At 35.9% G+C, this 15634-nt stretch overlaps 2 protein-coding genes across 2 annotated transcripts; one reads left to right on the top strand and one right to left on the bottom strand.

Moving 5' to 3' along the window:
• The first annotated feature begins 6384 nt into the window (after positions 1-6384).
• On the top strand, positions 6385-9900 carry LOC112175256. Its single transcript, XM_024312918.2, has 3 exons — positions 6385-7014; positions 8395-8558; positions 8659-9900. Exons 1-3 carry the CDS (start codon positions 6417-6419, stop codon positions 9739-9741), a joined length of 1845 nt encoding a protein of 614 aa, XP_024168686.1. The 5' UTR covers positions 6385-6416; the 3' UTR covers positions 9742-9900.
• A 2006-nt stretch (positions 9901-11906) lies between these two features.
• Positions 11907-13476, bottom strand: LOC112177981 (protein NUCLEAR FUSION DEFECTIVE 6, mitochondrial). Its single transcript, XM_024316211.2, has 3 exons — positions 13284-13476; positions 13082-13203; positions 11907-12177 (listed from the first exon to the last, which is right to left on the bottom strand). Exons 1-3 carry the CDS (start codon positions 13430-13432, stop codon positions 12158-12160), a joined length of 291 nt encoding a protein of 96 aa, XP_024171979.2. The 5' UTR covers positions 13433-13476; the 3' UTR covers positions 11907-12157.
• Positions 13477-15634: the final 2158 nt, after the last annotated feature.

Here is a 15634-nt window from a genome sequence, read left to right as displayed (position 1 = left end):
TTTTTTGAAAGTGTGCTGTTGGAGTTTGGTTTTCTTAGAGAGGTTTTGGATTTGGTTTCATAATTATGGTGCTCTGAACCATATTTAATAGTGGATTCTGAGTAAGTGGGGATCAATAAGATGTGATCTTCAAACAGCTACAGCATTAAGAGTAATCTTAAATAGTATAAGTGAAAATTGGCTGTCAGCTTTATTTAAAACAACAGAGAGAACAATTTCTGTTTTATGGGAATTTGTGGCTAAAGACAATGTTGGGAATTTCTGATGTTAGAACTAATTTTTTATTATCTCTAAATAACTTTTGATTTTCCATAATTTGCAGTCTTTGTAAAGTCTGAGGCATTCAAACAGAAGAGGGAAGAAGGGAAATCAGTTTCATCTCGAATTTCATAGGTGAGACTTCAATCTTTTATTCTGTGCCTTTTCTCATTTAAGTATATTTCTCGCTTTCAAATATGATCAAGTAGCTGGTCCTGTGTTTGGTTGATTGAGTATTCTGTGCCTTTTCTCATTTAAGTATATTTCTCACTTTAAAATAGGACAAGTGGAAGTTATTTGTGACTTTGTGAGAATGTGATTTGAAATTCTTTCTGGGTGCTGTATTTGATGGGTGAAGGATTGGGATAGTTGATGATAAGGAATGAGGTTTTGAATCATTTTGTGATTGCTGTTGATGAGCCACGACATCCTTTTTTTTTTTTTTTTTTTTTTCCCGGCTCTCTCTTCGCTCTACTTTTCCTTAATCATCGCTCCTTGATATTGATCGTTGAAATTAAACTAAGTCGTTTTGTTTCTATGATTTTTTTTTTATTTGTGTTCTTTTTGGGAATTATTGAAGAAGTAGGGATTTTGACCTTCTTGGCTTATTTCCGACCAATGACTTTTTAGGGGCAGTTGCTGCAAGTAGTCCTAACTTTATTACTGGAATCCTCTTATAAGTTCTATGTTTTGTAGAATTCTGTAACTGCTGCAATTAAGTTACCTTCTCAGCTTGGTTCTTTTCTTTGTATTAACATTTGGTTGATGCCTCATCATGTGCACTTTTGTATACAGTTAACATACATGTCCCTTAGTAGTGTCATTGATGTCTTTTTGTTAATCTTCAGCAATATTCTTAATTTCAAAGCTTAATTCTATACATTAACTTCAATAGTTCACTGTTGTTCCCTTCTATTGCATTATTCTTTTGCTGATATTGATATGAGTTACAGATTCATACTTAGTGTTTAACTTTCAAATGAATCTATGGGATATTTATAGTCAGTGAATGCTGTTCTGTTGGGTTTGTATTACCTAAACAGTGAAGTGATGCATAATAAAGGATTTGATATCACTTAACTGTATCCTTTATTATGTATCACTTCAGTATTTAGGTAATCAATTTCCAGTTTCCAATTGGTTTCCTCCTCTTAGTAAATTTCTGGATATTGAGTATGAATTTTCCTTGCTCTTGATTTTTGTTTGCAGATTTTGAAGAAATTTTATAAGCAGTGTGATCCTGGTCAGTGCTCACTGTTTCAGTCTCCTTTTCTAAATTTTATTCCCTGCTGAATTACTATTTGTTGCTGCACCACTTTTTGTATAGATAGAACTGCAGCAAGCAATGTTTTTGGAGAGACTCCATGACCAACTTTTGATAGGCTAACACCTTTTGTATATATACCCCTGGAACAACTAGAACAACTATTTTTTGGAAAATGTTCCAGCAGCAATTGTAACCAAGTTGACCTTAATCTAAGATAGCCTATGTTTTGAAAACTACTATAATGGAAAATGTTGCCAGTAGAAACTTTGATAAGATCTCAAAGCTAGGGCATGATTTCATTCGTTTTGTTTTAGATGATCTGCATTGATGATATTGTACAATTTTGTTTTAGATCCTTGATTTATAATGTAGCAATGGTCTCAAGACAATTGAAAACAATTTTGTCGTCTTTTTAAGTTTAGTTCTATTACATCTAATTCATTGAGAACTGTACATCCCGCAGCAAAGCGCGGGGAAGTTTTCTAGTAAGTAGGAATTTCGAAAAATTAGCTTCAATGATGGATACATTTGTACATCCATTTTGATGTTAAGGAAATTTCTTGTAGCAGTAGTCCAAAGGATCCAAAGTTTGTGTACCGTACTTGTTTACCAAATGATGGTCTATGTTAGTAGCTTATTTGTTAAAGAAATGAGACACTGCCCGATCATTTGGTACACAAATATGGGATCCCTAGCAGTTCTTGCAGAAGCTTATTAGATATTTAACACAATAAAAAAGTGAAGGGTTCAGAAGTGAAGGGTTTGCATTTGGGTTGTTTAGCATCTACGGTTGACTTGCTTTATGTTCTTTTAGTTTCGGTTTTAGAAGAGTTTGGGTAACGGGGCAGTGGAGAGTAGGTTTTCTTGTTTTGGTCGACTCTTGTAAAAGAAAAGCACTTTTGTTTGTAAGTACCACTTGGAATCCTTTTGGGATCTAATTGCTAACTTAGTTCTGCTGTGAACATATTCTTTACCTTTTTATTTATAGCAAATTAATAGCTCATTGTTGTACAACTCTTATTGTAACATGATGAGCTTAATGCAGAGGAGCTTCTTATGTACTTTTCAAATTACAAAATATGGAACTATATTTGTCTAGCTGGTTAGTTACTAAATGTTAGGGGCGCATATCTGCTTATATGGAACTTTATTTGTTTGGAACTGACCATCTTCAATTAGCTGACAATGTATCTATTGAACAGGAAATTGCTTTGGCTCCCACAGCAAGCTAAAAGCATTTACAATGGCATTGGAATTTCAAGCTGATGGTTGATATACCAAGTAGTTTACAATCAGGTCCTTCAAGTTCACAGCCTGTTGTATTTCTTCAATATTTTGTTTATTATTCTGCTAAACTGCTTTGTCCTTGGTTGCATGATATCTGATCCAGCAAAACAAGGATATAACTTCATTCTATGTGCATATTATCTGCAGGGTTATGCATATATACTCACGCAGCCCGGAATACCTTCCGTTTTCTATGACCACTTCTATGATTCGGGTGATTCAATTCATGATCAGATTGTGAAACTGGTACAGCAGTGTAGCTAGGTAGTTCCTTTATTAACTTGTGTCTAGTAGATTCTTCATTCATTAAGCATTTGGACTTGTCTGCAGATTCAGATTAGTAGATATGAGACATTTTGAACTGATCGATGCTCATGATTAGGTTGTGTACATAAGACAATGGTGGATTAATAGAAATTGCAATGAATGATTTTGGATGTGGGTTTCATACTTTCATGAATGGGCAATTTTAATTTCCAGAATGCATGCATACCAATTGTAACAGGGGACTACTAATATGTGTTATCTCAAATTGCAAGCTACAACAAAAACACACCAAAATGTGTGGTTGCAGCTAAACAAAAACAACACAAAAATCAAATAGAAGTCTATTGTCTTTTTGGCATTGGGACGACAGAAAATTGTAGTCTAAAGGGCAAAACAACAACATAAGTTAGACGAAAGTGTTGGCTAAAACGTATAATAACAATAAATAAGTGTGGTTGGAATCAATCACAGACAACATAAAAAGACCTCATAAAAGACCTTTCACACAACACTTAAGTGTCGTATGTATGTACCCTAGAACGACACTTAATTGTCCTCTGATGCTCTTTACGACCACATATAATTGTCGTTTAAAGTAAATTAGCACAACCTTTAAATGCTGTTGTATGAGAGAAGACACTACATAAGAGTCTTCATATTTCTTATTTAAGGGCATTCAGACCACATAAATAAGTCTTGCAAATATGCTTCACACAATAGTATTTAAAAAATACTGTGGTTGTTTTGTTTATCAGACAATACAAAACTGTTGTTTGAATGCTTTTAAAGAAACATATCACAAAGTTCCCAAAATGCAAAACTCATCAGACGACACAAGACTTTTATTTTTTTATGTCGTCTGAAAAATCAGACGACAGAACACTTCTGTCGTCTGATGCCCCCAAGAGACGACACCGTACTAGACGACACATTTTTGTTCGTTCAGACGACAGAACAGTTCTGTCGTCTGATGCACTTTTTGGCATAGTGAGAAGTAAGATACACTGATAGCATAATACCAAGTAAATATCCATGTATATATGTATATCTAAATATATGTTTTTATATATAAGAGATAAAACTTTCTAACCTTAATTTTCAGTCAAAGCAATATTTAGATCTAGCTTTCAACACTATTGACTCAATGACTTAGAACTTTGCAGCCCTCTCTTTCCCTTACAAGACTGAACTTGAACCTCCTAGCTATCAGCTTCCTAAGCATCGCAATAGTTAACAGTGAGAAATACAAGTTTAGAAGCCTCCCATCTTCTATCTGCAACCATATAATATGTGGTTAGAAAACTGGTTCGGATACAAGAGAGCCGTGAAAAAAAATTTATTATACAGAGATAAATTAACAAAACATGAACAACGTCTAGGGTAAAATCCTTGATTGCACTTCAGCTGATAATAATCATAATACTTTATTAAATTTAATGAATATAACCCCTCAAAACTTCTGTTGTCCACCGAATATGACCTCTCAAAACTTCTATATACAACAGTTAATTAAAAAAATATGCACGAGTAATCAATGTCAAATAAGATACTTGATGAGATGGTGCCAAAAAGCAATTGCACTGTGCCTATATGTCAACTTAAAATGTAGGTAAGGTCACTGAATTATATACATTTTTAAGTATATGATTGGTTATACTGGTAACCTATGTTCAATTATATGATTTGCCATTTTCAAATATATCATATTCTAGAAATCAACGGTTATACTGGTAACCTCTGTTCTGTTCAAGTATATGATTTGCCATTTTCAAGTATATCATATTCTAGAAATTAGCTATCAGGTTCACTACAATTCTTTTTTCAATTCACAGAAGTTTTACTGTTAATCTCTGTTCCAAAAAGATATTGGAATTGAAATTAATACGGAATACATGAATTGAAATAAACCCAAAAGTGATAATATCAAAAACAATCACCAGAAAAGACAAAAGTGAACATACCGAAAAGAGTCAAAGAGGTGTTACAGGGTGCAGGTAGCATTTTTTTTGGTAAAAAGAGAACTTTACGAAGGGGCGCAGTAGGTCTTTGAACTTTCCAATCGATTAGATTTGTGCTAGCCACTTCCAATTTCAACAAAACCTCATCTTTCTTTGAAGTTGGGATCGGAACCTCAACACAAACATTGAGTCCTATCAATTTATTTATTAGTTTAATAGAACATTCAACCCAACAATAGCCAAAAAAAAAAAAAATTTGGGATCAAGTAACCTCCATATTCAATCAAGTAACCTCACCTTGTACATAGATTCTTCCCATAATCTGTCAACCCAGAGTATTTCTCACACCGAGTAACCTCACTATGAGTTGACCCTTATTACGAGTCGCGGCCTTCTTTGCTCAGTTGAATCAGATCGAATCTGTTTTTAGCTCGAGGTTCTTCTTCTTCTTTTTTTTTTTTTTTTTTTTTTTTTTTTTCTCCCTATTGCAACTGAAATATGGAAATAAAGTGAATGAAACATCTTTTCTCTATTTGGCGAGGGTTTCAATTGAAGAGGGAATTCGAAATTGGGGGGAGGAGGGAATCGAAAACACGAAGTACAGCTGTAGTGCCGCGTTTTCTTATTTCAATAGGATTTTAGTTTTTCAATTGGAGCCCAATATTAGGACACAACATATGGTTTAGGGTGTTGTTGAAATGAAAGACTCTCCACTCACTAAAAGAAATTCAATTTATCGCTGTGTGTCCTAGAAACCTTCAATGCCTTAATTATGTGTCCTTATATCCTTTTTTTCTGGTAGTGCTTCCAATTTCATAACCAAATTATTGATCTTAGGAGAAAGGTATTTGTCTTTTATATATAAGTTCTTCATTTTTCCATCAAGAGACTATTACAATTAGTTTATATTTTCACCAATCGTGGCGATTGATGATTTTTTTTTTTTTTTTTTTTTCAGATATCTTTGTTATTTTAGGAGTTTTTATTTATTCAAAAGATGGTTGACGATTATAGAAAAAAGATGAGCTGGGGCATGTTGTACACTTGTACAAGTGGATGCTTACCAGAATGTTGTAGAAGTACCTCCCAATTCACCATAGAAGCTAAAAATGACATCTACGGATGGAAGAAATTAGAAAAAATTAAAAGGAAAATGGCCGGTACGGTACCTGAAATTTTTTGGTCATTCTAAACTTTCGTACCTCAAGTTTCAAATCTGAAATTTTGACTCCGACCAAATAATCGTATCCGGAGCCGTTAGCTCTGTTACGGATACAGCCAGCTGGCATACTTTGAAGGGTATTTTCGTGGGTGGGTTTTGCCGACCCGTTTTCCATATTAATAACAACTTGCAGCGCAAACCCAAAAGTCGAGCAGAAATGGTGGGACTCAAAACACACTTGGTTCCACTCCTCCTCTTCTCTCTCTCCGCCCTCTTCTTCTTCTCTTACTTCCACTCCTCCCTCCCTCTCCTCTCCTCCCCACACCCAAACCCAAACCCTAATTTCACCCTCCACCCCCCAAACCCCGATTTCACCTTCATCATCAAACTCCTCGCCTACAACCGCCTCGACTCCCTCTCCCGCTGCCTCCGCTCCCTCGCCGCCGCCGACTACCTCTCCGACCGCGTCCACCTCCACGTCCACATTGACCATTTTACCCTCCCCGACGACGACGCGGATCTCAAGCTGCTGGAGTCGCGTCGGATCCTGGACTTCGTCGATGGTTTCGAGTGGAGGTTCGGAGAGAAGCTCGTGCATTACCGGACTGCGAATGTGGGCCTCCAGGCCCAGTGGCTCGAGGCCTGGTGGCCCAGCTCCGATCACGAGTTCGCTTTCGTTGTGGAAGATGACTTGGAGGTGTCGCCGCTCTATTACAAGTTTCTCAAGAATCTGATTCTGAATTACTATTACAATGCCTCCAATTCTCGCCCTTACATCTATGGAGCTTCGCTACAGAGACCAAGGTTTGTTCCAGGTACCTTCCTTTTTTGTTTTCTTTAATTCAATTCTGATCTAAATGATGAAAATTATATAAGAACATGTTACATCACAGTGATCTGAATGATTTCATTCTAATAGTGAATTTTCTGAGTTTCAAATTGCATCTCTTTTCTCAAATAGTTGTAGTTGCATTTGTTTTTATGCTAACAAGCTTTGACTGCAATTTAGAATATATCTACTTGTCAAGTGAAATGCTGACAAGTTTCGATTACACACTCTCTCAGCTGTTAATTTATTGTTTTGATTCTATTAGAAGTTACAAGGAGATACATTTAGACATCCTACAGTACACATATGACTATATCTACATTTAGATAGAACATTATGCACATCGGCATATGCAGAGGGTCCCAACCACTCGTACTGATATTTATGCATGTTGTAGGTGATGAAATTGTAAAGAACTTGACATAACTTCAGGATGTAAAATGAAAGATAAGGTTTCTGCGATGTATTTCATTCCTATTCTGTTGGTCACTTTGCATTGTGAGAATGGTCATTTCTATGGTGTGATAGCTGATGATGCATATGCTCATTTTGTCTTGATCTGGCATGCTTTGCTCAGCCATTGTATTTAGCAGAAATCTTGTACAGTGTCAGTCTTGTAGCACAGGCAGTGGTTTGGGATTACTGGGACCAGGCGTGGCTTTGCTGCATTCTTGATTGGCGGCTGCCTTGTCTGTTTTTTATCTTTATTTTTAATTGTATTATTATTACTTTTTTTTGTTTATTGTTTTTCAGGCAAAGGCTCCCTTGTCTTTTTAGCCACTTGTCTGCTGCGATTGCTGGAATAATACATTTAGGATTGACATTTGTTTCCAATCCTATAAATCCTTATTGGTTCGGCTCCTATAGGCTTAACAATTGTTTTGAGATTTGTTTTTTTTGCCATGGTTCAAATGAATTTTGTGAAGGGTGGTAGGCATTTCTATGGAATAATAACATAGGAGGAGAGCAAGCCTTGATGGTTGAAGACCAGTTACCTGCATTCACAATATCGAAATATTCAACTTTTAATTTTTAGTTATCTTTTCCCAGTTATCAAAACAATTTGCTTTTCTCTCTCTGATATATATTCTTTGGTTACACTGGATGGGATCAAGCCCTTCATTATCCTAATCCTAATCTACTTTGTGCACTGTCCATCATCATTTGAGCTTACATTCTCCATATTAATACCTTGTTAAGTTTTAAAGAATCTCCCCATGCTAATGTTTTTCTTTTGGACGACTTCTTGTTACTGGCTTTGATGGTGAACTAATTGAAACTTTCGCTTCTATAGTTTTAGTTCAGTTTTACCTTTCCATTAAAAGTTGGAGAACTGATTGTTTCTTGATGTTTTGTTGGCTTATAGGTAAACACGGTAACAAACTAAAATTGGATGATAGAACACGGCTCTTTCTATACCAACTGGTTGGTACTTGGGGTCAACTTCTCTTTCCGAAACCTTGGAAAGAGTTCAGGTTGTGGTACGACAAAAACAAGGCAAAAGGCATTAAGCCATATCTCGATGGCATGGTACATTTACTATTTATTTTTCTTAACCGTGTATATAGATTTGTTTCTTGGTACTGTTCTCTTTCACATATTATCAGTTAGATGTGAAATTTACGTGCAGGTGACTACTGGGTGGTATAAAAAGATCGGAGAGAAGATATGGACACCTTGGTTTATTAAATTCATTCACACTCGTGGCTATTTCAATATCTACACCAACTTTTTACATGAGAGGGCGCTTAGCGTCTCTCACAGAGATGCTGGTGTTAATTATGGGAAAACAGCTGGGCCTGATTCACATATATTGGATGAAAGTTCTCTTGAATTTAAGTTCTGGGATATGCAACCGTTGGGTGATCTCAAGTGGTATGATTTTTGTTTCAGAGAAATATTTCCTGAAAGAGTAGTTGCGAGCCTTGAAGAACTTGGGTCTGTTCTTAATTCTGTGCAGAAACACAACAATGTTATTTTTGTCAGCCTGTTTGGGGTTAAAGAGATGGTAATTAGCAACTTGCTATGCCACTTTGAGAGTCTAAATTTGCGGAACTATATACTTATTGGCCCCGAGTCTGAATTCCTGTTTGATCTGGCAAGAAGAGGACATTCAGTGATCATTACGAACCGGTTTCTGGAGAGTGTAGGAGCTTATGAATTGCTTACTGTGCACAATTCTTATGTGCAAGTGATCAGTGAAATATTAGTGAAAGTCTATGTATTACAAAAGTGTTTAGAATCTAGGTACAGTTCCTGGGTGGTGGATGGGAACATGCTTCCAGTCAGCATGGACCCATTTGTCGTCGAGTCTGATCCCTCATATGATTTCTATGTTGGTACGAGCTCAGAACTTTTCTTTGCCAGAGGGTCATCTTTTGCTGAAAAAGATGTTTGGGGTACTGATTTCATATCAAAATTTGCAATGATGGTGAACTCTCTGCTTGTTAGGCAACAGAGCATAAGTTTTGGGTATGTAATGGCCAAGTTCTTGGAACTGAAGAAGGGTGTGAGAGTGAACATTCTCGATGAGACAAGCTTTGGTCTTAGGATTGATAACAGTAATGTTAATCAATCTTTAGGTGATGGAAAGAAGATAGTATTTTGGCCTAAGGATATGGCTTCAGATATTGTTCAGAAGCGGCTTCAAGAAATCGGTATTTGGGTTATAAATGATGACTCTTCTTGTAAGGCTGTTGTTTGCCACCGGTAATAGCATCTGGTAGGAGTTATACCCGTACATTAATCTCTGAATTCAATGTGATCTATGTATCTATAGCCATTTGCCTTGTAATGCAATTCTGTTTCAGCTCTGAACTTTCTGTAGCCAATTTTGTCCCAGACGTGATGTGATTGTCACTTGTCAAATTTACCGAGAGATGGCCATCTATTTACCTGCTATTTATTGATTGGTAGAGGTTTATGGTAATATCCAAACCAAATTTCACAAAGACTGGTGCTCCGGCCAAACTCATAGTGGGCAACTTTCCTGATGATTCTTCAGTCTTTGTCTGATCGGGGAACCTAGCAAATCGATTTGAAACCTTTTTAAAGTGCGGAATTTAATTATTAAATTAAACTACTAACTAAATATAAAACTCATTTGTTTAACCCATGATCTTGGCTTTAACTAATACCCCTACAGAAATGAGCACATAGAAATGACCTTGATCATTATTCAAAGGACTTAACTAGGGTTGTCACTCGGTCGGTTCGAATCGGTTATAGGTATTATCAACTTTAAAACCAAAGCTTTCGGTTTCAAAACTGAGTTACCAATTACCAACCAAAATTTTCAGTTTTTAATTATATCTACCAAATTCAGTATTTCGGTTTTCGGTATTACCAACTTTAGAACAACTAATTCTTTATAATATAAATTAGAATGAAGATTTGAATTTTATAGTCATAAACTTTGTATTCATCTACTAATTATAGCTTTCTTTTGTATATATGACATCAAGTTTTAGCAATTTGCAATAAAACTAGGTTATTTAACCATCTTTGACTAGGTTACTTAAAATACACGTACTATTAATGTAGTATATGTAGTAGTGTCCATACCATTATAAAAGTTTTTATGTTTATTTCTTAATATACATGTATATGTATTGAAAACTGTGGTATATAAATATAATATTTAGATAATCGGTAAATTCGTTATTTACCAAAACCAAACCAACTTTTCGGTAATTTTTTATTTCGGTTTTATCAGTCTCTGTTACCAAAAAGTCGGTTTACCAAACCTAAAATATCGGTTGGTATTCGGTCGGTTTGGTAATTACCAAACCAAGTGGCAGCCCTAGACTTAACCCACAAAAACATAAGAATAGACTCCAAGCACTAAGAAGTAAGAACCATGCCTAAACCACAATTTCAAACTAAACAACCAGTGTGATACGCAGCAGCAAACTGCCATTAAACTAACTATGCTTCGTTAATGTGCTCAAACAGAGAAATGCAAGCATTGACCGCACCCCGAATTCAAGACGACGCAAGCAATAGAAAACTAAACGGGAGGGAAACATAATGATATGTGTAATGAGTTTAGAATGTCTGATGCTCTACAAAAGGTGACCAAATGAAATGGATGATGTTTGAAGTGAGCTCAGGATTGAAAGGGACGGATCTGCATTCCTCAAGAATCTGTGCACAGATTGAAAAGGAAGAATTAAAGCTTACTGGGGAAATCTTAAAGGGACATGGCAAAACCATAATGAGGAAGTGAACTCAAAGAATGTCAGCTCATAGTCCCTATGAACCTTTGCAACTTTCTATATTATGAACCAAAATCCTGTGAACTCAAACTCAACTAGGTGATAATACTCTCATACACTAAGACGTGTAACGGCTGACATATTAAAAGAGTTTGGCTGTAAGAGCTTTGGCTTGAACTACAACATGTAAGAACCTTTTCTAAATCAACCATATCAGAAGCTATAACACCTCACTGCCACAAATGCAATCGTGTTTCCTTTTAAGAAACAAAAGCTAGATACAAGAAGTTGCCTTATACCAAGATAACAGAATGGTAACATTGCAGACAAGATGATGTATATGTAGATACTGTACTCATACAAATCATCTCAATCCTCATGATGTTTAGACTAAATCCAAAAATAAATAAAAAAGGAAAACAATAAACTAGAAATAACAGCAATGCAATGGCTTATTTTCAGTTTAGAGTCCTGTAAGTATGCATCTCATTAAGGCTTCCAAGTCTCTTTATCTTCAAGTGCATGAGCTTTGAACAAAACTTCTACTGGACTCATTGGAAATTGATCATGCATCATTATTGCAAGCTGATTGAATACAATATTAGCATTAATCTTTGGTCATAAACATCATTACAAAGGAAATTACATAACGTGACATTCGAATGACGACTTTAATAGTCTATGGGATACATATTGAGTGTCTCAAAACAGGAAGAAAAAGAAGAAATTATGTTTATGCGTAGAGAACAGTAACCAAGTCTACTAGTTGATCTAGGTTTTAAAGCTCAGGACATGCATCTTGTCTCTTCTGCATCTCAGTCAAAACTCCTGTATTACCAGCAGTCACTGCCATAAACTGAAGACTAAGTACATAAAACTTCCTTGAATCCTTGAAACATTCATCAGCCATCATCATTCATCATCATTGCAAGCTGATTAAATAAAAGTCATCAGTACACTAACTTTATGATCCAAGTGGAATGACATTTTTCAAATTCTATTTAAACAGGTGATCATATAAGAAAACATCTAGATATCAACCTTGAGTTAGCATTTTCAAGTCGAATGGAACAAAAGAGGGGTGACAGAAGAACAGTAAAGAGGGGAACAGAAAGACATCTTTAACTAAGAGAATTCTTGATAATCTTAACTTTAAACAACAGGTCTCTCTAACAGTAATAACAATTTATGATTCAAGCATATCCAATAAAACCCTCAAAAGCTTCAACCACAAAAAAAATTGCCACTTGATTTATTAAATAATTCAATATATCAGATGAACTACATAAAGAGTTTTTAAGAACAAGAATTACAGATTTAGTAAAGAACAGAAATGTTCTGAAATACGCTAGGGTGATAGCACCCCGACAAATGTAAAAAAGCTTGAAAGTTAAAAAATCAATGTCACTCCAACTTTGTTTCTTGATCTTCATCTAGTCTTGTCTTAGCCTACAACAATAAAAAGAGGTTCTTTTGTACCGTTTTTCACTATAAAAAAAAAAAAAAAAAAAAAAAAAAGATAGAGAGAGAGAGAAGGAATTTTATGTTATATACATAGTTGGATTTCAAGCCTTCATACAGAAAACCACACATTGGAAAGGACTCCTCACTCCTAACCATTGACTTCATGAAACAAAAGAAAGGAACCTGTTGCACCAAAAAGTCTAGCTTGACACTAGAATTGGAACTCCAAACAATGCCGCATTCGCCAGGGAACAAAACAAACATAACAGATAGGAAAGAAGGAACTTTAACATTCTTGATGTGAACACCAGAAATCACTCATTCATTCCAACATAAATTTGAAGCACACAAAAATGGAGTAAAGGAAATCACCTTCTGGAAGCCAACCGTAACTGCGGCGTGTTATGGAAAGCATGCAAGTCATCAAAGCCGAAGCTGTGGCAGTGTGGTAGGGCAGCATCGACTCCACACAGAAGCTCAATTCAACAGGACACCTACAGCAACCACAAATCACATCCAATTTCACAAAATCTTTGAATGCTAAATCAAAACATACTCTAATCTACTAGGTTACCTGAGAGCGGGAGATGATGTAGGTTGCTTGGCTCCGATGCGAAACGGTGAGCCAGCAGCTTTCGCTTCAGTGGCGAACTGTGCCACTGAGCCGCAGCTTCGGCCGGCGCATGACCGGAAAATGGATCTGCCGGCTGTTGAGGTGGCCATTCGGAGGGTTTTAGGTGTTCAAGTAGTAGTGTAAAGATTCAGAGACTTTGACGTGGCTAAACACCCGCAAGCCCCTAAACCTTGGGCTTTACGTTATTCAAAGAAAAAAAAGAAAAAAAAACTTGTAATGGGTGTGTTCGGGTGTGCTTAATTAGATCTTCTTTTCCCATTATTTTACACAGGTGTAGTCCTTTGCCCTAATATAACTCTCGACGACTCTAGTCTCCTCTGAACTCTGTTCGTGTGTGTAGGGTGCAGCAGATTGGCCTTCGTCTCTCTTCGGCTTTTATCCTCTCCTAACACAAACTTGCAGACCCATTATTCCTCGCAAACCATTAATCTCTCTTCCTCTCACTTTGAAGCTTCTTCTTCTCTGCTTCAGGTTCGTTCTCTTCCCGAATATTCTCTGATTCGTTTTCCGTTTCCGTCTTCAGGTTCGTTGTCTCTCTCTCTCTCCCCGATTCGTTTTTCATTGATTTAAAGCTTTGTTTCATTCAAGGTTTGATCTAATTCTTGATTAAAGCTCTGGGTTGTTGGCGTTCATGTTTCTGATGTCTAGAAGTTTATGGTTTTCTGAATTTGACGGTGAGTTCCCAGGTTAAACAATCACTATATAGTTGCATTTACATTATTATTATATGGTTTTCTGAATTTGACGGTGAGTTCCCAAGTCTGAAGCAGAAGGCCCAGACCCATAAAATGCATTTACACTATCAGATTATATAATCATTCACTTTCTGTTCTAGAGAATAAGGATGAAAATACCAAACAGAACAATATTGTAATATGATCAATAGAGCTGTTTGAAATGTTATTAAGAAGTACACAGGAATTGCTAACGCAGTGTAAACCACTCTATTGGGGAAACTTCCCTGCGTGGCTTGGCTTTTGACGTAGCCAACACGAATAATCAATCCAATATGAAACAATCGAGTTTACAGTATACAAGTAGTGTTGTTCATGACAATCACTTTTAATTAGCCAACTGCTAACTTGTTTTACAATTGTTCAAACTCCTAACTCAAACAACACAACATGTAAACAATTCGATCTTCAATCTTCCTTTCACTCAATTGTCTCACTGATCTTGAGAATGAATTATGAAAATGATAAAGTATGCAAGAGAATACATGAAACAAGCAACAAGAGTTTTTCAGTAAAAATTGAGAGTAAACATGTGTAACACATAGAAGAACAATTTTGACACTCAAAGAAAAACTCTACTAAGAAATTAGTTTTCAAAACTTTTTATAGAGAAGCAAAACTCCCCCTCAATCAAAATCTCTTTTTCATGTCAATCAAGATGAAAACAAGGAAAGCTTTTAAAACTGATTTGATAAACATTCAAAACCCAAAACTTCCTAACTTTTAGTAAACCAATCGTTTATTTGATATGCATCATTAAACCATTTAATTGCATATAACCAAAGAAAATTATTTAGTCGATATGTATATCAAAGATAATGATGGAATGAATATATTTTCACTCAAGATCAGTACATGAGAATAGTTTTACGGATTTTCCTTATCAGATCTTGTATGTAGGGGTGGGTTCGGTTCCGATCGGTTCGGTTCCGAGCCTAAACCGAAAACCGAACCGAAATGACATTCGGTGCGGTTCGGTGCGGTTTTTGTGTTTTGGAATGTTGGCACCGAAAACCGAACCGAACCAAACGGTTCGGGTCGGTTCGGCCCGGTTCGGTTTTTTTTTTTTTTTTTTTTTTTTTTTTTTTTTTTTTTTTACAGATTTTTACCTAATATACTCATTTGGTATTGTAACTCAAGAAATTTTTGTTTCTACAAACCTGTAATTATAATCTATAACAAAAAGTTTACAAGTTTACTAATGCATGTTTTGTAATTCACTAGACAATAATCTCTAATTCAATACTCCATAGTCCATATAATTCAATTCATATAGTCCATCAAATTCTAACATCAATATATGAAATTGTCAAAAAATATAGAGTCCAAAGTTTATAAAAGTCCATCATTACATCAACACTACATTATAGAGTCCAAAGTTTATAAAAGTCCATCATTATAAAAGTCCATCATTACATGAATGAGGGCAACAGCATAATCTCAAGCTCGGAAAGATGAAGTCTTCGACTTTGAAGGCTTCGACTTTGGAGGTAACATTCCGCTCCGACTACTCCCCACTGCAGCTCCACATGACATCTTAAGCATCTCTACATTAGT

The sequence above is a fragment of the Rosa chinensis genome, chromosome 7 (assembly GCF_002994745.2).
Source record: "Rosa chinensis cultivar Old Blush chromosome 7, RchiOBHm-V2, whole genome shotgun sequence".
Taxonomy (NCBI): Eukaryota; Viridiplantae; Streptophyta; class Magnoliopsida; order Rosales; family Rosaceae; genus Rosa; species Rosa chinensis.
This window is presented reverse-complemented; position numbering and strand designations above follow the sequence as displayed.